The sequence below is a fragment of the Nesoenas mayeri genome (genome assembly GCF_963082525.1).
Source record: "Nesoenas mayeri genome assembly, chromosome: 4".
Lineage (NCBI taxonomy): Eukaryota > Metazoa > Chordata > Aves > Columbiformes > Columbidae > Nesoenas > Nesoenas mayeri.
Genome location: NC_137540.1, coordinates 68221082 through 68244856, shown reverse-complemented (window position 1 = coordinate 68244856; position 23775 = coordinate 68221082). Strand labels below are relative to the sequence as shown.

The 23775-nt window shown below is 43.0% G+C and overlaps 2 protein-coding genes across 2 annotated transcripts; both read left to right on the top strand.

Moving 5' to 3' along the window:
- On the top strand, positions 1-10988 carry LOC308039972 (E3 ubiquitin-protein ligase RNF4-like). Its single transcript, XM_080343755.1, has 6 exons — positions 1-310; positions 823-943; positions 1866-1952; positions 5495-5660; positions 7815-7863; positions 8210-10988. Exons 1-6 carry the CDS (start codon positions 302-304, stop codon positions 8357-8359), a joined length of 582 nt encoding a protein of 193 aa, XP_080199881.1. The 5' UTR covers positions 1-301; the 3' UTR covers positions 8360-10988.
- A 1232-nt stretch (positions 10989-12220) lies between these two features.
- Positions 12221-16945, top strand: RNF4 (ring finger protein 4; the record flags this gene model as incomplete). The annotated part of the gene is made up of 5 exons (XM_080343869.1): positions 12221-12253; positions 12940-13060; positions 13830-13909; positions 16207-16311; positions 16658-16945. 5 exons carry the CDS (start codon positions 12221-12223, stop codon positions 16805-16807), a joined length of 489 nt encoding a protein of 162 aa, XP_080199995.1. The 3' UTR covers positions 16808-16945.
- Between the last annotated feature and the right edge of the window lie 6830 nt (positions 16946-23775).

Below are 23775 nucleotides of genomic sequence, written 5' to 3'. Positions count from 1 at the left end.
TGCCAAACCCTGGGACTTCCCTCCAGCTTTGGGCAAAAACCGGTGACTCAGGAATGGGAATCTTGGGGAGGGGGTGTATGGAAGAGAACAAGCGTTACAGATGGGTGATCTTCTCTCTCCTTTTCTTGTAGGTTTGGAAAAGCATCATTCTCAGACCCTGAGAAATCTGGACTTTCAACCGTGTCCTATCAAAAGGAATCTAAGGAATTGATACTTGGGGCTTCCTTGCAATTTTTTTTTTTTTTTTTTTTTTGTATTTGTACCTCTGGCTTTTTCTGTGATTTTTAGATCAAGAAAGACCATGAGCACAGTAAGTATTTTACTCCTCAGTGCCAACCAGACTCTTAAAACGTGTTGTTCATGGTAGCTATACAAATGTTTTTAAGAGTTTGTAGTGAATATTCTGGAACACAAGTGTGTTACAAGTTCACATAACTCCATATTCCGTGATAGCTGAGATTTTTTGATCTCTCTAAGTGCTAGGAATAGTTCAGAAGTGTTTACAAAGTGAGCAAAACCCCTGCAATGGCTGACTGCAATGGCTGGCTAGAAGCCAACATCTGATAGAACTGTGAACCAGTCTTCCCGCTTGCAAACAATACATCACAATACGTTTTTCCTTTGTGACCCAATTGGTAAGAGACCTGAGGGGATGACGTTTCCTGGATGCGATGTGTTTAGGCCCACGCCACCATAGGATGCATATTACAGCCTGCCAGGGGAGTGTTTGTTGTATCCTTGCGTGGTTTCATTGGTGCTGCAAAGATGAGAGCCCCATTAACATTAGTCTGTAAGGAAATGTTAAGGCTTTGTTCTCCTTAGACCCAACGAAAGCGGCGTGGAGGAGCAGTTAATTCTAGGCAAGCTCGGAAGCGAAACAGGGTGATGGCTTCCACCGCAGAAATGGCTTCAGAAGCAGAGCCAATAGAACTTGAAGAAAGTGGTAAGCTTGCTTTTATACCTGGTAAGAGCATAAACTGCTTCTGGAGGGTTGGGGGTCCCACTTAATGTGGAAGGGAAAGTAATGTGGAGGGAAACCTGATTATAGAAAGCCTCTAGTATGGCTTCTAGAAACAACAAGCCTGTTGACAACTGTTTCAATTTATTACTGAGGTGCAGTACATTCACCACAAGTGATACATGAGTTGGGTAAGAAAGGTACTCAAGTGCTGCTCAAACATCTGAATATCTGGTCTGATGAGCTGGGATTTCACAGAAACATAGAATGTCCTGAGTTGAAAGGGACACACAAGGATCGTCAAGTCCAACTCCTGTCCCTGCATAGGACAACCCCAATGTTCACACCATGTGTCTCAGGGCGTTGTCCAATTGCTTCCTGAATATTGTTACTGAATTACTGCAGCTGCCACTACAGATAGTGGCAGACTATGTTTGGGAACTCCCAAGTTTTTAAATAGATAATTAGAAGTTCATCGTTATTCGTGCCATGTCCCTGAAGGGAGAGCCAGTACTGGTCAGTACATTTTTACAAAGCCTCCTTGACCTCCTAAATAGCTATTTAAATTACCTTCTGAAATCCTAGGAAAGAATAAATGTAACTGTTGGTCTTCAGGTAATTATATGGCTTTTTCATTTTTTTCTGTGCATTTGACTATGAAAGACTGGAAGACATACAAGACAGGAACATTTACAGGACAGTACTCTAAGATTATTATATCCCAAATGATTCGTGTTTTGTTCTGTGTGATAAACATTCTACCATGTTAGATGAATAATCTACTGCTGCGGACTTCCCACAAGCTGTTGTCATACAACAGAAATGCACGAGGAGCTTAGCTGCTGTTCCTCTTGTGTTGCAACATGCAGAAGATCTCTGATCTTGATTCTAACATTCTGTTTTTAAGCTGGTGAAGAAGTAGTAGATCTCACATGTGAATCTTCAGATCCTGTAGTCGTTGATCTGACTCACAATGATTCTGTTGTGGTAAGTAGTGACTGTCATGCTTGTCTAAATGTTGCGGTTAAATTAGGTGTGTATTGTGCTCCCTCTTAGAATCCGACTTTTAAGCGTACGGTTTTAGTTCAAAGTTGGCTTGGCAGTGCCTGCAAGCCATGCATTACAGGTCAGCACAGGAGCTCCTCTGTGGGTGCACTTGCCAATAGCAAGAGGGTGATCTGAAATAGCTTGTTGCTCCAAAACTTGGGGAGAATATATACCAGCCATGAGTAATATAACATAAGTAGATGCAATTTGAAGCTGAAGCTATTCCAGATGTATCAAAGGCATAGGCCAATGATTTAAATAAAAAGTGGAGGAGATAAGTCAGAGATGAAGAGTTTAGCTGCAACATCAGTTTAAGGTTCTCCTGTCAGATGCCAAGTGCAACTGTAGCTGACCATGGTACAAACTACTTCAGTTTGTTACTCCAAGAAGTCTTAAAAAAATCCACTATTTTCCTGCAATTTTTAAAGCTCGAGTAGTATTTGATCCAGACCACAGTGTAGTTTATAACCTGGGTTTTAGGATGCCCCTGCTGCCATAAAAACCAGAAGCAGCAGGACTGATCTGCGGGTATCTCCTGCTGGGATTGTTCCTTAGCCTTTGCCAAGGAAAGGCCTGGAACCTCATGACAGAATCTGCCTGGCCCCAGCTCCGGGTCCACCAAAGACAACAGCGGGTTTGGGTTTGGTTATTTTTTTTCTTCAGCAGCTGGTAATGTAATTTGGAGTGTTTATGGACATTGCACCTGAATTTGCTTGTTTGGGGAGGAAGAGGGAAGGAATCTCCTCCAGCCTAAATCAAAGTAGGGTACAGAAACTGGGGAGGGGGCGGGGGGTGTTCAGGTGGTTCAGAACCTGCCTCTGTTTCCATCCCTTTGCAGCAGTGTGAGCAGAACCAGAAGCAACCGCTTCTTTTCAGAGGAGCAGCTCATTTACTGCTACTTTTAACATTCTTAATCAAATTCCATAGTGATGTCCTTCAGTTCTTTGCTTGTTTTGTTGTAATTGCTGAGCTTATCTGTTGTTAGTATGTAACACTAGGGGTGCACTCCAAAGGCTAATTGTGTTCTTTTTTTCTCTCCCTTCCCATGTGCATTGATGCAAGATTGTTGAAGGTGAGTTGACATCTTATGGTTGATAATGGAATTGTCCTACACTTCATTATTTTTTTTCTTTTCCAACAAACTTGAGCAGCCTGGATTGAAACTGCATTTACCAAAAGGCACAGGACAGTACTAAATTATCTCGCCAGAGCCCTAGAGAATGGATCCAATCTGTGTTTGATTGTTGCTATCAGAGCTTGTAGAAAGTATCTCATAGAATCATAGAATGTCCTGAGTTGGAAGGGACCCACAAGGATCATCAAGTCCAACTCCTGTCCCTGCCTGTGACAACCCCACAGTTCACACCATGTGTCTGAGGGTGTTGTTCAGTCTCTTCTTGAACACTGTCAGGCTTGGGGCTTTGACACCTCCCTGGGGAGCCTGTTCCAGTGTCCAGTACCCTTTGGGTGAAGAACCTTTTCCTCATGTTCAATCTGAAGCTCCCCAGCACATCTTCCTGCCGTTCCCTCGGGTTCTGTCGTTGGTCACTAAAGAGAAGAGATCAGTGCCTGCCCCTCCTTCTCCCCTCGTGAGGAAGTCGTAACCACGATGAGCTCTCCCCTCAGTCTCCTCCAGGCTGAACAAACCAAGTGACTTTAGCCGCTCCTTATACGGCTTCCTCTCCAAACCCTTGACCAACTTCGTAGCCCTCTTCTGGACACCCTCCAGTAGTTTTATGTCTTCTTTTATCCTGTGTTGCCCAGGCTGCACACAGTGCTCCAGGTGAGGCCGCACCAGTGCAGAGCAGAGCGGGACAACCGCCTCCCTGCCCGGCTGGCAATGCGGTGCTGGATGCACCCAGGACACAGTTGCCCTCCTGGCTGCCAGGGACACTGTTGGCTCATGTTCAGCTTGCCGCGGAACCCCCAGATACTTCTCTGCAGAGCTGCTTTCCAGCATCTTGTCCCCCAGTCTGTATGTACAGCCAGGGTTGCCATGTCCCAGGTGCAAAATCTGGCACTTGCCATTGTTAAACTTCACATGGTTGGTGATTGCCCAGTTCTCTAATTTGTCTAGGTATTTTGTCTAGATTTTATCTGAAATAAAATACATCAAAGCTCCTCAAAATATGGTTTCTTATTTTCCAGATACTGAAGTTCTGTAAGCCCAAAGTGATAATAATTTTAATTAGCACTGGAATATCTGCTTTGAATAAGAAAATATCAACAGGGTTTTTTAGCCTATATTGCAGTGAAGGTACTAAAGAAGAAATTTATATTATTCACTTCCATTATCAAGTCATAACATGCCTCAAATTTGTTTCTGAGATGTGTTAACAAGTGTGGATTTTTTTTTCGACTTAAGATGTTACAGTGGTTATAGGTGTAAAGAAGTTAATCTTTTACAACTTTCAGACCTTGTTCTGATTATGATATGAGATGTATGTTGTTAGCTGCTTCCTTAAAATGTAATCTAGTCTGTGCTCTGAATGAAGCAAGGGCAAATTAAAAATACTTGCAGTAGAAGTTGTAGCTGAATACTTATGGAGGAAGGAACTTTAGTATTGTGGCTATTTATGTGAATTTAATTGATTAGTGCTTGATTGTTGTTACATATACGCTGAAGTTGCAGAGATAATTATTGCATGTGGTTTCTAATCATTAAAAAGCAAACAGCAATTCTTTAACCTTTGGATGTTTAAGATGAGGCAATTATTTTTTTTAATCTCCTGTTATCTTGGGCAATATAACTCCATTTTCAAGTTAGCTTAACTCAGGAGGAAGATGATGAGGATGTGTAAGGAGACAGTGCTTCAAATACTTTTGTGATTTTTCAAGTACTATTCTTAAAAAGACTTGTTTTAAAGAAACTGCGTTGAATGGGGAGATTTGGTTTAACACAGAGAAAAAGAGTGAACAGTTTATCATCGTACCTGGATAGAGCAGTGAGGAACAACAGCAGCTCCATGATTTACTTTTTTAGATTTAAGCGTTTCTTCCATCATTTCTGAAACTTTCTGAACAACGTACTCTGTGTTTTACCAGGACTTTTTGTTGTGTATGTGCTGCCTTGCCATGTTACTTGGAAACTTCAGTCCCCTCTCTCTCTCTTATTTCACACAGCAATTGTTGCAATTCCTCAACATGGGATGGGAGCTTTCTGTGTTAGGAAGGATTGGGAGAGGTAGCTTCCCTTTTATAGGGGAGATTTATTCACAGGTAGCGTAACTGGATGAAGCTTATGACACTGAGAATCTTTAAGATGTTTTGGCTATTTGTAGGGTGAATAAAACAAATGTTTTGTCTATGTAGCAGAATATTCCCAATGTCTGGAAATGTTCAGCCTTAATATTTAGAAGACTAATTTGTTTAAGCTTGCTCTTAACCCAGCTGAATATGGTTCATTTAAAATATGAACTGTTACAGACTGTTTATAATGCATTTCAGGGATATATATATTATATCTAACTTACTAAAATTAAATTACAGAGAATCAACGACAAAGGAGAAATCTTAGACTAAGAAGCCAGCGACAGTCGGACAGCTGTGTACTGAGTAGTGATGATGAAGATGAAACAAGAGATAATGATGTGTATGTGACAGATAAAGTGTCTCGAGAGCTGGGACCACTAGAAGATGAAACTGCAAGTTCAAAGTATGTATGTCTTGTGACCTACCAAACATTCAGTTCTGCTTTTCTTATACATGCAGGACTAAGGTATATTGCTATAACCTGGTTTATCTTTACTGTCTTAACTTATTCTAGTTCGTTCCCTCTTTGAACAAGTACAACTTTTCACACGATGACCAAATGGTACCATTTGCACTTCAGGATAAAACGTTGGCCCGAGACAGATGTACAACTTTGCATACAATGTTAAAGATGAATGTGGGAGTATGGCAAGGAGGGAGGATTAGTCACGGGCCATAGCTCAGAATGCACTGTGTTTACTTTTCATGCAAAGCTCTAGTAGTGATGTTAGATATAGAAACATTTTCATTGGTGTCGATGAAGCTTGGTATGACAAGACCAGCAGGCAGCAACCTGGCAAATTCCAGTAAGAGCTATTATTCATTCACAGCTTTTTTACGCACTGTGCCAGTTAACTGCCTCTCTTTCTCACAGTGGTAACCCTTCTTCCAAAGGTGTTCTTGCAAGGCGGTTGGGGCAGTAATGACCAGATTTTGTTCTGTCCCATGTATGTCACAAAGCTCCAATATGTTTGGATGTGAGATGGTGATCTCACTGTTGGGTTCAGGTGTCTGCACAATAAAGACTCAATTCTGTGGAGAAACAGCAAACTCCTGCTGTAGGAGCACTCCCTTATGTTAAAAAAGCAGCAATGTATTAGACTAATAAAATGAAATCAGGTGTCCCTGTGACCAAGGAGGACACAGAACATGACAAGTGTGGTATAAAGGTTTTTGTAAAGTAGTTTGGGGGAAAAAAAACAGGTTTTAATAAAGCTTGTGAGCTTTCAGCTTTTTAGCTTACTGGAAGACAATGTAAGAGAGAACTTAAGTATGGAAATTTTGGGTGTTGGGTCTTAATTATGCCACCTAAAGAGCTTATACTGTTCTAAAACATAGTGGATTTTGCCAGTGGATTTGTAGTTGTTGGGGTTTTTTTTTAAATTTGGTTGAATATGTTGGTGAATAAATCCCACTAATCAGTTACTGTAAAATGTTACTGTTTTGTTCCTTTGATCTCAGGCTCCTCTGTTAAAGAATGTGCTCTCAGGCTCTGTTTCAGTAAGGCTGAAGTAGCTCAGTGCTGCAGAATTTAACATTGACACAAAGATGTTACTCTGTAGTGTTATACTAGTCGTGCTTATATGAAAGTGATCATAAATTGTAATTAATTACTGAGTTGATATTATAGCTGCATAAAGAATTTGAGTAGTAAAAATGGGAGAATTAATGGAGTTAAATTATGTATGTGAAAATAGGGGTCGATGTTAGTGCTCACTGCTTCAATTTAAGACCATGGGATAAAGGATATTTGGTGCTTTTTATTCCTGTTTAATTAATAAATTACAAAGTGTTGCTTAGCATGGGCAGTGATGTAACAAAGCCAAGTGTTTATTGTAAAGACGGTGTTTAAAATGTGTTTAGAGGAGGTTCTTGGTGACATGGTTTAGTGCTGGATTTAGGTTATCGTTGGACTCTGATCCTGAGGGTTTTTTCCAACTGGAATGATTCTATGATTCTACAATTACAAAAGCAGCTTACTGTGGTCATTTAAAATAGAGATTAATTTGTAAATAAATTAACTTTCAGACAGAGAATATGGCTCAGCACTTACAGTATGACATGTTCCTTACGCAAATAGCTGTGCTGTTAGTAAGTGTGTGTGCAGTAGAGCTGTCTTGGAGGCCAAATTGAGGAAAGGAACATCTGTAACCACAGTTTGGTGGGAGCCACCAAGTCAGTCTTTCCATCTCTGAACTAGAAATTTATTTCTAAATATTTTTTCCTGTTAGTGAGTTCCTACCCTTCATTGTTTAAGGAAGGTGCTCTTGGAACGAATATGTTACTGGGCTGGGATGTTGCTCAATTACAATAGGGGATATTTTAAGTTCTGGCAACCTCTTTCACTTCCAGAATGAATAGTTTCCAATGGACAGGCAGGTGCTTTTGTTACAAAGCTCCTAATGACCTGTTGAAGATCAATACTGCCATTCGGGTACTGCACAGGGCTAGTCTGTGCAGGTGGGTGGCTACATGACATTTTGTGTATCAGTGACCCTCAGTGCACAGTGAAATTAACGGCGCCTGTTCTTTGTGGTTCTGTTCTCTCTCCCGCAAGGCCGTCTGGTACCGTCAGCTGTCCCATCTGCATGGACGGCTACTCCGAGGTGAGGATCCGCGTGTTGGCATCGTGTCTGTTCTGTGGGAGGGAGGCCGGGGCGCAGGGTGAGCTGCGCGACGCTGTCGGGTTCTGCGGGTGCTGCAGAGAGCTGCCTTGGAGCACACACCTTGGGCTGAGGGTGAAACCAGACTGGAACTCACACTCATCTCTTAGTGGTGTGTGTCCTGGGAGAAACACCTCCCAACATGGCCCTGAGAGATCTTTGGGTTCCTTATCACTAAAGTAGCAATGTGCTGATTCCAGATACTCCAGGGCCTGTTTGCCTGCTGCCAACAGAGCAGCGCTGTTGAATTCTCTCCTCCAGATACCAGTTGTAGTTTCTTTTCTTCCAGATTGTGCAAAGTGGACGACTGATTGTGTCGACCAAATGCGGCCACGTCTTCTGCAGCCAGTGCCTCCGTGATTCCCTTAGGAATGCCAACTCCTGCCCAACCTGCAGGAAGAAACTCACTCACAGACAATATCATCCCATTTATATATGAGTTCTTTTGTTTCTCAGGACAGACTCAACTAGATTTTGGGAGAAAATGTCGTGTTTTCAGTGCTCTGAAGACTTAAAGAACAGCAGGTTGTGCACACATCCAAATAAAACTGATTTTTTTGGAGAATAACTTGTACATACATAGACAGCTTTTTTATGGTCCAAGCTGCTTCTTATGTCCCTGGTTAAAATGTTAAATTTAGGACTGTCTTTAAACTAGACCAGCAGCCTATGTCAGAAAAGAAGCAGTTAGTCCATTTCCTTCTACTTTTTTAATGCTTAAATAAGAGGGGTCTGAATATTTTGTTATTTCTTACTCTTTAAATTATTCCCAGCATTCCATGTGGATACGGAACAGTTACCTTTCAAAATATAGATGAACAATCTGCCATTTCCGTACACTTTTGGTTTTATCCTGTAAGAAGCTCATGGCAATATTGCTTTGTGCTCTGCCATCTTTGCCCGAGTAGAGTAAGTTCTGTGCCGAGGGTTTGTTTTATCATAACTCAACATTGAAGTTGACAACCAGGGTAATGCAATAAACTAACCTGCTGTTAACCAGCAATCAGATTTTTTAAGCAGAAGGCTTGAACATGTAGTTTTCTTTATGAACTCCATGAGATCTGATGTAGACAAATTGCAACATGTACAATGTGCAAATACTTCTTTGAATGTTTTAACTGCCAAGAATTCCTTTATTTGAATCACAACACTGAATTTCTTTCCTAAGGTGATGAGATGGTCTCTTGGGTTAACTGTTCTATTGCGCTCTCTCCTGATAACTAAGGAGAATATCATCTTCTCTGGGCTTGCTAGTGGTGAATAAGAAGCAAATTGTGTGCTTTCCTCTTGTCAGCTGAATACCAAACTACCTACAGATCTTCTTACTGTATCGAGTGTACCCAGCATAATGCTTAAAGTTCTGTACGTTCCCTTCGCTGTTCCCTTCAGCTGTTTTACTGACACCTGAGTGGTTGTAGCCTGGCGCACAGCACTAACAAACAGTTGTGTTGCCGTGGATTTAGGAAGTGGGGGCTTTAAAAGATGGTTGGTAGCGATCTTGGCTTGGCAGCTTTGTGAGAGAGAATTTTCATTTCCCCTTGCCCTGAGGGTTGTCAAGCTTGCTTTAAATGTGTGGTTTTTAAAAGAAGTCAGATTCATGTCCTAGGAGAAAGCATTCCTCTGTTGAAGTAAGGCAGGAATACACAGGTTTATGCACTGTTATCCCGTCACTTTTGAGGTACAAATGTCTGCTTTGAACCTGTTACAGCTGAACTCTGCAAGCTGATGTGGAATCCCAGATGAGCTAATAAAAAAGGATTATAGTAAGTAAAAGTAGATGAGATTATTAAAATCAGTATTTTTATGATCCGTATATGCAGTAGTTGCATCTATGAAGGTTGAAATTTGGTCAATTAAAAATAAGAAAAGTCAAATTAAACTTCAAACACCTTTTGGCAATTGGTCAATTATGAAAGCGCAGCACAACTATAGGACACATTTAGTTAATGTTGGTATCTGATGTGTCTTTCTAAACTATCATAGGCATCTGTAGGAAGCCTTTTAAAGCATCTCTTCTAATGAGCTGTCTCAAGTTCTGTATTGAAGATTGCAACCCAAAAGTGAAGTGTGTTTTATTAGGATGTTTAGGGGTGTTTCTGGATGTAGCAATACAGAGGTTTGTTCCATCAAGGTGAGCTGAAGAAATGCAGTTTCTTCCCTGCCCTGGTTCGGGGTAGCTTTGCTTCAGCCCCGTTATCAGGAATGTGCAGTTTCTGCACTGTGGCAATATGGTAACTACTATAAAGTTACACACCCTTAGTTACTGTGTGCTCCCACTGGTAATATAAACTACAAGCAAGGACTACAGCAGCCTTAGGATGGTGCGGTGACAACAACGGCTGGAATTTGGGTCCCAAAAAACCATAGAAACGACGAAGCAGTACTGCAGATTGCTTGAAGCATTAATTGCGTCAAGAGAAGCAGCCCAACATTAAAACTGTGAAGATATTTAAGGGCCACGGAAACAGCTTTCTCTCAACAGTTTAAAAACAAAACAAGGAAATAATGATGGCCAGTTTTCCTTGGGTACTGTATGAGAGGGACAACAAGAAGAAGATTTAAGGGATTTACCTCTGGGGCTGAGGGCGAGTTTCCCCGTGCACTAGCCATAGCCGAAAAGGACTTTGCACAACTCCCTCCATGTAAATACCACCTTATAGTTTGTGTCTCAATACATAGAGCTCATTAAAATTTAGATACCACAAACTATAAAATGTTTAACAAAGTTTTTGGCTTTTGTGTACTCTGTGCAGTGCCACACATTTTGTGCACCTCAAAATTCATTTTAAGTCTCAGTACATGGAAAAATACTAAATTGCTTTACACACCTTTTTTAGGGGAAAAAAGAAAAGAAACCCAAATCTATTTGAGTTCCAGTGTTGCTGCACATTGGCAAGTGATAGATAATATAAAGATTTTTTTTTCATTATGTAAATGTCTGTCCTGTTGTATATAGTTGACTTTTCCCTGTATTTAATTGTATTCATGTCTGTCTGTCCCATCTCTGTTGGACTCTGCTGGTAGGCAAACTGTTCTTTTAACAGGTGGAAATAAAAATACTGATTTGATCCATCAGAAGAGCTTGTTCTTTTAGTCACAGTGTATTCATTCATTTTTTTTTGGGGGGGGAATCCTCCATCCCCAGACCTTTGAGTCCTTTTGGTCAGTGTGTGCAAAGGAGAGAAGGTGCTGCTGGCACGGGAGGGACGAGGGGCTGGTGGGGACAGTTCTGCTGGGGACGGGGTGCTGAGGTGGGGTCCTGGGGGAGATCCCAGGACCTGCAGGCGGAGCAGCCTCATGCCAAGAGCTGCAGCGTGTCGAGGTGTCTCCCCGCTGTTAAAACATTGACAAAGCTCACGTTGCCTGTTTTGTGTCAGAGGTGAAGCATCATGCTGGAGAGAGGCCGAGGAGGAACACTGAGTCATAAAGCTCACCTTTTTTCTTCTCCAAACAAACTAAACAGATGCTATAGGTTACCTGTTCTGTAGAATTTCTGAGTGTGCAAGGAGAACTGGCGTTACCTGGACACAGAATGTTATGGAAACGGTTGCCTGGGTGAGTCCTGCGCTGCAGATGCAAGAGGTTGGAAGTTCCCAGCTTTCTCAGTCAGGGAGCAAACTCTGAGCCTTGGTCTTCTACACCTCAGGTGAGAACATAAGGCTGTTTGCTCACATCTGCTTGAAAAGCTCTGAAGATACTATTCATTTAAGTGTAGGTGGTGGGTTTTTTGAACCATTTGCTCTTATGCGTAGCAGAAATCTTCTTTAAAACAATTGAAATTGATTGTTCATATTTGGGGAGGGAGTTACACATAACAGTTCCGAAAATTTTGTCTGCTGTGGCCAGAGGAGCTGCCTGAGGGCTCACTGATCACTAAGTCCAAGGAAAAAGAAAGAAAACATGTTGATTTTGATTTGGGGATAGAGTGGACTCCGTCCAGCTGGAAGGATCCAGACCTAGAACTGAGCCCTGAGGAGCACTGCTGCTCACCAGTCACCAGCCAGATGTTCCCCGTTCACTAGAACCCTTTGAGCTCTGCCTTCCAGCCAGTTCTTCACCCAGCGCACCATGAACCCGCTTGTTCCACAGCTGGACGGCCTGTCCAGAAGGATGCTGTGAGGGACACTATCCCAGGCCTCACTAAAATCCAGGAAAACTACATCCACCACCTTCCCTTCACCCACGAGGCAGGTGACCTTATTGTAGGAGGAAATCAGCTTAGGTGAACAGGACTTTGTTGTGTTGACAGTTCCTGATGATGATTGCATTATTCTCTAAACACCTTTCAGCAGCAGCCAGCATGATCTTCTCCATAACTTTTCCAGGCACTGAGGTTGGACTAACAGGTCTGTAGTTTCCTGGGTCTTCCCTCACACCCTTCTTGTAAACTGGAGTAACACTGGAGAGCTTCCAGTCACCAGACTCCCAGACTTCCAAAACCTTTGGGAGATGATGGAGAAGGGTTCTACCGTGACATCCGCCAGCTCTTTCCATGTTCTGGGATGAATCCCAGCAAGCCCCATGGCCCTCAGTGCCAACCAGATTCTTAAAACGTGTTGTTCATGGTACCTATACAAATGTTTTTAAGAGTCTGTAGTAAATATTCTAGAACACAAGCATATTACAAGTTCATATAACTCCATATTCTGTGATAGCTGAGATTTTTGATCTCTCTAAGTGCTAGGAATAGTTCAGAAGTGTTTACAAAGTGAGCAAAACCCCTGCAATGACTGACTGCAATGGCTGGCTAGAAGCCAACATCTGATAGAACTGTGAACCAGTCTTCCCATTTACAAACCACCACAATATGTTTTTCCTTTGCGACCCAATTGGTGAGAGACCTGAGGGGATGACGTTTCCTGGATGCGATGTGTTTAGGCCCACGCCACCATAGGATGCATATTACAGCCTGCCAGGGGAGTGTTTGTTGTATCCTTGCGTGGTTTCATTGGTGCTGCAAAGATGAGAGCCCCATTAACATTAGTCTGTAAGGAAATGTTAAGGCTTTGTTCTCCTTAGACCCAACGAAAGCGGCGTGGAGGAGCAGTTAATTCTAGGCAAGCTCGGAAGCGAAACAGGGTGATGGCTTCCACCGCAGAAATGGCTTCAGAAGCAGAGCCAATAGAACTTGAAGAAAGTGGTAAGCTTGCTTTTATACCTGGTAAGAGCATAAACTGCTTCTGGAGGGTTGGGGTCCCACTTACTGTGGAGTTTTGCCAGTTTCTAGGCCCTTTGCTGGGAAGGAGGGAAACCTCTGATTATAGAAAGCCTCTAGTATGGCATCTAGAAACAACAAGCCTGCTGACAACTGTTTCAGTTTCTTACTGAGGTGCTTTAGATGCTGATGTTTCAGTTTCTTACTGAGATTCACCACCTGTCATAGATGAGTTGGGTAAGAAAGATACTCAAGTGCTGCTCTGAATGTTTGGTCTGATGAGCAGGGACTTACTGCAGCTGCCACTTCACGTAGTGGAAAATGATATTTGGGAACTCCCAAGTTTTTAATAGATAATTAAAAGTTAGTCACGAGTTGTGCCCTGTCCCTCAAGGGAACATTTACAGCACAGTATTGTAAGATTATTATATCCCAAATGATTGATGTTTTGTTCTGTGTGATAAGCATTCCCCCATGCTAGCTGAATGATCTGCTGTGTACCTCCCACAAGCTGTTGTACAACAGAACTGCACGAGGAGTTCAGCTCCTGTTCCTCTTGCATTGCAACGTGCAGAAGACAGCGGTGGTGATGCCCTACGTGACTGAGGGCAAAGCTTGAATGAAATGTTGGATAATCTTCCTGACTAGTACAGGGACAGGGGAAGGTTGAATTATACTTCAGCCTGTTATACAGTGTCAGGCAACTTAATTCCTCTGCAGTCTCTGATCTTGATTCTAACATTCTGTTTTTAAACTGATGAAGAAGTAGTAGATCTTACATGTGAATCTTCAGATCCTGTAGTCGTTGATCTGACTCACAATGATTCTGTTGTGGTAAGTAGTGACTGGCATGCTTGTCTAAATGTTGTGGTTAAATTAGCTGTGTATTGTGCTCCCTGATAGAATCTGAATTTAGGGATAAGTTTAAAGTTCAAAGCTGGCTTGTCAAGGCCTGAAAGCCAACACAGAAACTGCTCAGGAGTTGCTGCTTAGCAAAACCCTTCCTGGGCACAGCAATACAGCCTTGTTTTCCCAGGCTGTGGTAAACATACATTGGGTATTTTCTTGAAAAAGGGCTGGTTAAATGTCTGTACAATAATTTAACCAGTTTGACCAGGCTAGAGGTAATCATATGTCTTTTCATTGTGTAGACATGATGCGAAGTGCATTTCGTGTATGATATTGTCTAAGGATACAGATCACTCATTCAGCAAATGTTAGTCTAAGATCAGAGGAAGTCTGGTGTACCTGTCATGGTGCAGGATGATTATGAAGAATCCTGCTGACAACTAATAAGCTTGAAGAATCTGGAAGACTGAATGCTATGGCATTGGCAAACTCTATTGAAATACATAAATGACCTGTATTTGAAGATCTGTACAGTAAAAGGAAATGGATGTCATGAATGTGGCAGTAAAACTTAGGCTTGATCCCTACAAGGTTTGGGTCACAGTCTGCCAAGGCCTTGGGTATTTTCTGGGCTTGTCTTCTGGCATCTGAACAAGTAGCCTGACTTAAAGGGTTAAAACATTACTCTGATTTACCACTTTACACAGATTTCACATTATAACCCAAATGGACCTATGAATATATTGACATCTGTGAGCATCACTTGCCAATAGCAAGAGGGTGATCTGAAATACCTTGTTGCTCCAAAACTTGGGGAGAATATACACCAGCTATGGGTAATATAAGTAGATGCAATTTGAAGCTGAAGCTATTCCAGAGGTATCAAAGGCATAGGCCAATGAAGGAGAGAGCAGATAGCCTTTGACTTCACAAATATGAGGAGTTGAGCTGCAATGTCTCCTCTCAGAGAGATGGCAAGCGCAGCTGTAACTGACTGTGGTACAAACAATGGTACAAAACTGTGGTACAAACTACTTCAGTTTGTTACCTGAGCTTGTCTAGTGTTTGTATGTAGTACTAGGGGTGCACTCCAAAGGCTAATTGTGTTCTTCTTTTCTCTCCCTTCCCATGTACATTGATGCAAGATTGTTGAAGGTGAGTTGACATCTTATGGTTGATAATGGAATTGTCCTAAACTTCAGTTCTTTTTTTTTCTTTTCCAACAAACTTGAGCAGCCTGGATTGAAACTGCATTTACCAAAAGGCACAGGACAGTACTAAATTATCTGGCCAGAGCCTTAGAGAATGGATCCAATCTGTGTTTGATTGTCACTATCAGAGCTTGTAGAAAGTATCTTAAATAAAATAGATCAAAGCCTTTCAAAATCTCTTTTCTTATTTTCCAGATGCAGAATTTCTGTAAGCCCAAAGTTGATAATAATTTTAATTAGCACTTTGAGCACTGGAATATCTGCTTTGAATAAACAAATGTCAACAGGCTTTCAGAGCCTGTGTTGCAGTGAAGGAACTAAGAAAGAAAGTTATAGACTACTTAGAATCATACATTTCATACTTCCAGGCCTATATATATTTTATAATATATCTAATTTACCAATATTAATTTACAGAGAATCAACAACAAAGCAGAAATCTTGGATTAATTGGCCAGCGACACTTGAGCATCTGCATACTGATTAGCACTGGTGAAGATGAACCAACATATAATGATGCGTATGTGACAGATGAAGTGTCTTTCTGAAGTCTAATTTCTGATACACAGCAGAAACTGATTTTTTTCCCAAACCTTTGTTTTCTGTTTAGTTACTGTGCACAAACTTCAGGCTTAAAATATAATTGCATTTCTAGAAGAAAGCTCATTCCAAAAAAGCTGTAAGCCCCAGCACAAACTTTTAAGTTGTTCCTGAAATAGTTAAATAATGTATCTTATGGTACAACTTGAGAGATGCTGAAATGCTTGCAATATGTAAAAGACACAGCCAAGGAGTCGGAAAATGTGGTTCATATAATGACTCGTTTTACAAGGACAGAGCTCTTGGAATTGTTACTGGGCTGGGATGTTGCTAAGTTACAATAGGGGATATTTTAATTTCTGGCAACCTCTTTCACTTCCAGAATGAATAGTTTCCAACGGACAGGCAGGTGCTTTTGTTACAAAGCTCCTAATGACCTGTTGAAGATCAATACTGCCATTCGGGTACTGCACAGGGCTAGTCTGTGCAGGTGGGTGGCTACGTGACATTTTGTGTATTGGTGACCCTCAGTGCACGGTGACATTAACGGCGCCTGTTCTTTGTGGTTCTGTTCTCTCTCCCGCAAGGCCATCTGGTACCGTCAGCTGTCCCATCTGCATGGACGGCTACTCCGAGGTGAGGATCCGCGTGTTGGCATCGTGTCTGTTCTGTGGGAGGGAGGCCGGGGCGCAGGGTGAGCTGCGCGACGCTGTCGGGTTCTGCGGGTGCTGCAGAGAGCTGCCTTGGAGCACACACCTTGGGCTGAGGGTGAAACCAGACTGGAACTCACACTCATCTCTTAGTGGTGTGTGTCCTGGGAGAAACACCTCCCAAGACGGCCCCGAGAGATCTTTGGGTTCCTTATCACTAAAGCAGCAATGTGCTGATTCCAGATACTCCAGGGCCTGTTTGCCTGCTGCCAACAGAGCAGCGCTGTTGAATTCTCTCCTCCAGATACCAGTTGTAGTTTCTTTTCTTCCAGATTGTGCAAAGTGGACGACTGATTGTGTCGACCAAATGTGGCCACGTCTTCTGCAGCCAGTGCCTCCGTGATTCCCTTAGGAATGCCAACTCCTGCCCAACCTGCAGGAAGAAACTCACTCACAGACAATATCATCCCATTTATATATGAGTTCTTTTGTTTCTCAGGACAGACTCAACTAGATTTTGGGAGAAAATGTCGTGTTTTCAGTGCTCTGAAGACTTAAAGAACAGCAGGTTGTGCACACATCCAAATAAAACTGATTTTTTTGGAGAATAACTTGTACATACATAGACAGCTTTTTTATGGTCCAAGCTGCTTCTTCTTATGTCCCTGGTTAAAATGTGAAATCAATATTAAATTGGCAACCACAGCAATGCAATAAAACAACCAGCTGTTAACCAGCAATCAGTTTTTAAGCAGGAGGCTTTGCAGACACACAGGCTGTTGTGGTTGGTGAGTCCTTACTGCTTCAGTTAAGCCCTTGTTCTGCTCCTGCTGAAATACCAGATCCATCAGAACCACCCCCTGATCTGCTGTCAATGAGACATTTCTGCAGGATGAAGCACACAGCGGTTGCTGAGAGGTGTTCTCACCTGGGGTCTGATTCTGGACCAGATTTTTGGAGAGGAGAAGGAATGAGTATGAAAGAAGATGAAGACCAGGGCCAGTCCTGGGCTGGGAAGCTGGAGCAGAAGCACAGTCCAGGGTTTAGGTGGGACATGTAGCCTGGGGGCTGCTCGTGGTGCTGCGATGTCTGGAGTGAAGGGTGAGATGAGTGGGGAGGATGGTCCCGGGGGCTGGAGTGGAAACCAATGCTATGGAGTGGGGACCAGTGCTGGAGCATCATGAGCCAGAAACTGGATATACAGAGCAAAGTGCAGAGATGTGGCTGCAGCCGAGCCGCGTGGGAGCAGCCAGGGGGCAAAGGGGAATCAGCAGGGGTTAAGTGTTGGTGCACACTGGCTGGATCAGCTGAGCAGGGCTGGAGCTGCTGCAAGGAGCCATCGTGTCCTGGTTGCAGAGCTTAAACCTGGACTTGCCTGGGTGAGGTGTCCCATGGTGGTGACACAGCTCGGGGGCGATGCTTACAGGTGGTGCAATGCTGTCTACAGAGCTTTTGTTAACTGCAGAAATAGATGTCCTTGCATTGTGTCTGATTTACACTTGGTGGCAGCGAGTGCTGATTTCATATGTTCTGTTTAAATCAATTTAATTGTGTAGCTCAAGTGCAGCAGATTGAGCCTTTGGGCTTGTGAGGATGTTTTAACCTCCAAATGTTTTATGTCTTTTTGTCTCTCTTTTGCCTAATGATGAGAAACCCATCATGGTTGGTTGTGTGGTGCTCTGTCTCATCTGAAGAACAAATTCATAATATTTTCTGCATCTGACTTAGGACCTGCTAACAATGAGATGCGTTAGAGCTGCTTCATATTCTTTCTGACATCCTGAGTCCTCCTATAGTTTCTCTTTAAAGATTCTGGGAAGTGAAGAGGAACAGGAATATCTAGTCTGGGGTTTCCAGAGGAGAAGAGCCCCATCTGTACCAGGGAGACTCTCTGGTGCTGTGTCCAGGTGCAGTCCAAGGGTTCTTTCCCCTGACACGTCACTGCAGAGAGGGGTGAAGGATGAATACAAACGTGATGCGATGTATCCTGGTTTCGTTCAGAATGAGACGGAGGTTTCTACGACCATTTTTAAAAGATATTGAATAGTTGCAGCATCTTTCATTCAGTAAAGCCCTCGATTCCAGCAGCAACGTAAACCTGGAAGCCTCACTTTCCACTAGTAACTCTGCTACCCAGATATTGTAGATGCAGACTTGGTGTATTTTTATTCTCCATATTAGATGTTACCTTAAGGTTGTAGGCAAGGCAGTTAAACGCAGATACATTGTGAATGAAAATATGAATGGGGACCCTGTTTCCTTTCTCAAATTGCACTATCAAGACATAGGCATTAAAAACCTTACACAGAAAAATCACAGGTTATAATAGTGATTTAATACAGAGGTAACAGAGATCGGGGGATTAATGGTCTCAGAGGCCCGTCTATGTAAGCAACTGCAGACATCCATTTTAAACACACTTCAATTATTCATATGGAAACTTGTTTCTCAGGGAGTGAGCAAAATGCATTCACATCTAGTGAGGGATTCTCTTTGCTTCCTGGGGAAGGTGCAGGACCTCTGGCAGCTGTTTGTCCCTCGTTTCAATTAAAACTGTTCATTCCTTTGATCGCTGCTCTGATACCCTCTGCCCTTCACAGTCCCCAGAGGCACATGTGGTGGCAGCTCCTGCAGAGCCCCTGAAGGTGCCAGGTTAAATATTGTCCCCAGCACAGAGATCCCAGCTGAGGAAAGGTCCTCACTGTGCTTAGGAGCTCACGCTGCTCCGGATGGCAGAGACGTTCAATGTAGGTGCCTCGTGGCTCTGTGGGGTGGGCTGCATGGAGCAGCATTATTTTTTAATGCAAACTCCAGTGTAGCTCTCTTTGCATATCTTGATTTGCAGCATCATGACAAGTGGGCACTTTATAATTAACGTGATTAAAAGCGCACACTTTGCAGTGGAAGGGAGCGTGTAAATCAGGCGTTAAAGCTCTGCTGCAAGGAGGCGGTGTGCTACGGCTTCTTTCCTTTGCCATAAATTCCTCCATAAATCTCATTCCAATTCTTGCTCCGTGGAGGAGGGATATGCAGCTGTGGCTATTTCAGTGACCAATGTTCCAGCACCATTTCCCCGAATCATTTATTAATAGCCACAAAGATCGTAGCTTATTTCTAACTAATTCAGCAATCAAAATTTTAGACATGGATCATGCATATATTTGTGCCTTCCTCCTCGCTGGAGTGCAGACAAATGAATTCTAAAAATAGCCCGGGGTGAAGGTTTAAGTCATTCATTTAACAAGGCTCTTTAGAAGCTCCTTTTCTAACCTGCCAAATTATAGGATGGTTATAATTTGTTTAAGCCTTTCAACATTTAAGAGAATGCCTGCTGCATATTGAAGCATTAGTACCCTTTGGCTGAGCAAACTGAGCGTGGGGCCGCAGGGGCAGCCGGGGCTCGGCTGGGGACGAGAGCTCTCGGCTCCACGTCTGGGCTCAGGAATTGCAAAGAGCTCATTAGAAGAAATGCTTGCAAAAGACTGATTTTCCAACACTTCTGGCTAAAACATATTTGAAGTGCTTTTGTCATACCAAGGGCTCTCTGTCAGTACAGATAATTTATTAGGTTTGCCATCCAGTGCTCCTTTTATTTTTGCCCTTTTCCTGCCTCTTGCATTTGAAGGCAGAGAGCGCTGCGTGGAAAGCAGTGCTGCTTGGCCGGGTGGCTTTCACCATCGCTCGGAAAGAAACGGGACTTCAGCTGGAGGTGCATGGAACTTAAAACCAATGGTTAACGTTATTTTTATTTGACCAGCAAAAACCAGCCAGTTCCATGAACTTCCACAGCCTTCTGCAGGAGCTGCAAATGGTCCCCCCGAGCCGTGATCCGAGGGGAGCAGCGGGGAGGGATTCAAGCAGTGCTGAAGGCTGATGACTCAAGAAATGCCTCCTGGTTCCCTACAGCAATTTTTGGGGCCCCCTCCCCTGCAAAGGTGCGGGGCTGTGGTTTGCCATGTGTTCCGGGACACTGAGGGGAAACGGCTGGTGCCCTGTTTGCGGGATCTGCTGTGAACCCACCGCTGCCCCTGGCAGCAATAGGGTTTTGCAGGGCAATACCTGTTTGTCTCAAGAGAAGAATGGAATAATTGTGTTGGGTGTGCAGCAGCTCCTTGGAAATGAAAGTAGGATGAGTTTGATATTAAAGAAATAGAAGTAAATCTGTGTATACTCTTGTTACACCTCACCACTGCTACCTAGCTAGAGTATAGGATTTTATTTGGTTTATTGTTGTTTCATATCTGTTGGGATGTCTGGTAAAGTTTATTTTGAAATTATTTTGAAAACCAATATTTATGCTTCTATATATCATATAATAGAATCATAGAATAGTTTGAGTTGGAAGGGACCTTCAAAGCTCATCTAGTGCCACCCCTGCCATGAGCAGGGACATCTTCACCAGATCAGGTTGCTCAGAGCCCCATCCAGCCTGGCCTGGGATGTCTCCAGGGATGGTTCATCCACCACCTATCTGGGCAACCTGGGCCAGGGTTTTACCACCCTCACTGTAAAACATTTCTTCCTCATGTCTAGCCTAAACTATCCTATACACTGACTTTACAGCTGAACTTGCAATGTTTAGGTATTCTGGACTGGAGTGAGACTAGCAGGTCTAACATCCTCCGTCATCCCTCTGGGCTTCCAGATCTCAATCAGCAAATATCCTCAAGCACCCTTAACATCCGAGAGATCCCCGGGGTAACATGCTGTGTTTATAGGCTGGGAAATACCTGCGGTCCTGGGCTCGTGTCCCACATCCCCTGTTTCCCACTGCACCGATGCCCAGAGCTGTGGTCAGCTGGACCCCGACACAGCACAGTTCGCTGGGACAGGAAACTCCATGTGTCCGTTTAAGCCTGGATCAAACACTTTGGAAGAGTTTGGGGCAAGCCTGGTGTTTGACGGTGCAGCTTTGGCTTGTTCCTAGACAGGCAAGGCTCCTGGGAACACCTGGGAAATGTCCCCTTCAATGCACTGACCTCACAGAGAATGACACACATGACCGCATGAGGGGGGACTCTCATGCCAATCCTATGTTTGGGGTTTGGTGCCATGTCTCCCCATTTTCTGGTTGTGGGAATAACCAAAACATATAAATTGGATAAAAACAAGGTGGGGGAATGTACCATTGGCTGGTGCTGCACCATTTTGGTGTGGACATACACCCTGCAGAGGTCTGAGATTAGTGATTCTAACCAAAATCCAAAGCGTATGTGTGCGTATGCCGACATTAGTTTGTTTCTATTATTGTGATGAAATATTGTTGGATTGTTGGGTTGAAGATTTTGTTCATTAAGCGGTAACAAAATGTGATTAGAAAATAATGTCTCTCTAACTAGTCTATTTTTGCTTTATGCCCTGAGCAATTTGAAGAAATTAGCGGCGAATAGCAAATTTTGTCAGTGTTATGAATAATTATACCTGCAATTATCAAACACTTGTTATTAAAGCAGATGATGAAGCCGGCAATTTCTGCTTAAGCTGCATACTGATAGTATTAAAGGAAGGCAAGAGAAAAACAATGGAGATGATTAGAGATCTTGGTGGGATGTATGGAAGAAAGCTGACTTTTATTTAGCTTAATGAAAGAACTGTTAGAGAGGTTTTAACACAACTATTTAGTGTATTGCAATAACAGGCTCAGTATGAGAGCAAAGGGATTGTTCAAGGTTAATGGCAAATGTTAAAACACGTTTTCGTGGTTCAGCTGTGAGCCAGGCATCACACCAACACCTCACCTTACGTTTTACATGAGATAAGAGGAGAAACACCTGACCAATGCACTGGTGGGTGGATGAACAGCAAAATGATTCAACTCACAGAAGGGCAGTTTGAATTTAGCACCAAATGTAGTGGCCGAGTCCACTGGGACCCTGTCGGGAGGTTCCCAGGCCCTGGAAAACATTTATTAAGAAAATTAATAAGGCTCCTCTGGAACTTTTACTTTCTGGGCAGCCTAGAAATGAAGCAAAATATTCTTCTTGTAGAATTAAGTATTTTATCCGAAAGCACTTTTGTTTATAATTGTGATAGGCCAGTGCAGGACACTGATATTGCAATGCCCAGCACTTGCTGACTTCCCCACACCATCGCACACAGGGCTCGTGAGCCCCTGTTCTGGCCCTGGGGGGCAATTCCTCCCCTCTTAGCTCAGATTTATTTCAATTTATGTTGATCTTAATTCATACTTATTTTGGTGTTGTACTAATTTCTCTGTCAAATAGGTAAGCACCCTTCAAGGCGGTGACAGGTGAGCAGTAGTGTTAGGGTCCTGGTAGTGGTGGCTTTGCCAGATGTTCTGCTGGTGTGGACCAGCCCAAGAGCAAAGGCCAGACAAGCCATTGTCCTCATCCTCTGGACGAGGTAGGACAAGAGTCACCCAACACCATGAGATGTTGCCACTGCAGAAACCAAGGGTCACTCTCCTACTTGAAGGTGGAAAGACCAGAACACCTATTTTTATATATATATATAAAATTCAGAATATAAGACCACAATATATGGTTCATATATATCCAATTGGTAATGCAAAAGGGTCGAAAGTTTGGAAGGGAGCTTCATATCTGTCCTCAGTAGACAGGACAACAGTGATTTGGCTGTTGTGCATAGGTGCTGGGATCCTATGGATTTGCCTGTGACAGAAGGCAGTCGCTCATGCTCTGGTGTATGCCACCAGATTGCTCACCTGTGGGCCAGTGTGGATTTGGGACCCCTGTATCATAAATTCACATCATATTTTGTTCCTGGAGGTAAGATGCCAGATGTGTTTAAACCATGATGGGCTTTGTGTACTTGAGGATCAGTGCAGAAAAAGAAATTATGTCTCAGATTAGGGATAAGAGATGAGCAAAGTGAAAACTCATATTTTCCAAATGATCTCAGCTGCAGTGGAGAGATTAATGGGCAGCACTGGGATGTCTCCATTACACAGATCTCCAGTTAATGGTTCCAGCCAGACCAAAATGTTTTCTTTCTACTGCTGTAGAACAGCAGCAACTCTGCTAGAGGAAATAATGGATATTAACATTCAAAAGGATGATGATTTGGACTGAAATAAAATTCATGTGGTGGACAATATGTGCTGGAGTTATAAGATCAAGTAGTGAATTACTTATGAAATTGTTACAGAGAGGTCTTTGAAGCAGTGAATGGGGGTAAAGCATGCCGTAATATATTTAGCAACTGATAATGCAAATTGCAGAAGAAGAGAGGAGGAGAGGAAAATGAATTAACTCTCTAAAACGTTGCTGAGTATTTGTGGGGAGGTAATAGCTTTCCTGACACTTCTTATAAGAACCTGATCATTAATCCCGGGGTCCTGGAGAAATGGCAGTTCAGGTAATTGCTTTCTCTTTGCCCAAGCCATGGCCACAGCTGCAGCCGGGTGCTGCTGGCTCTGCCTGATCCAAGCCCCTCTGCTAAAGGGAAGCACTTAGAATCACGGAATGTC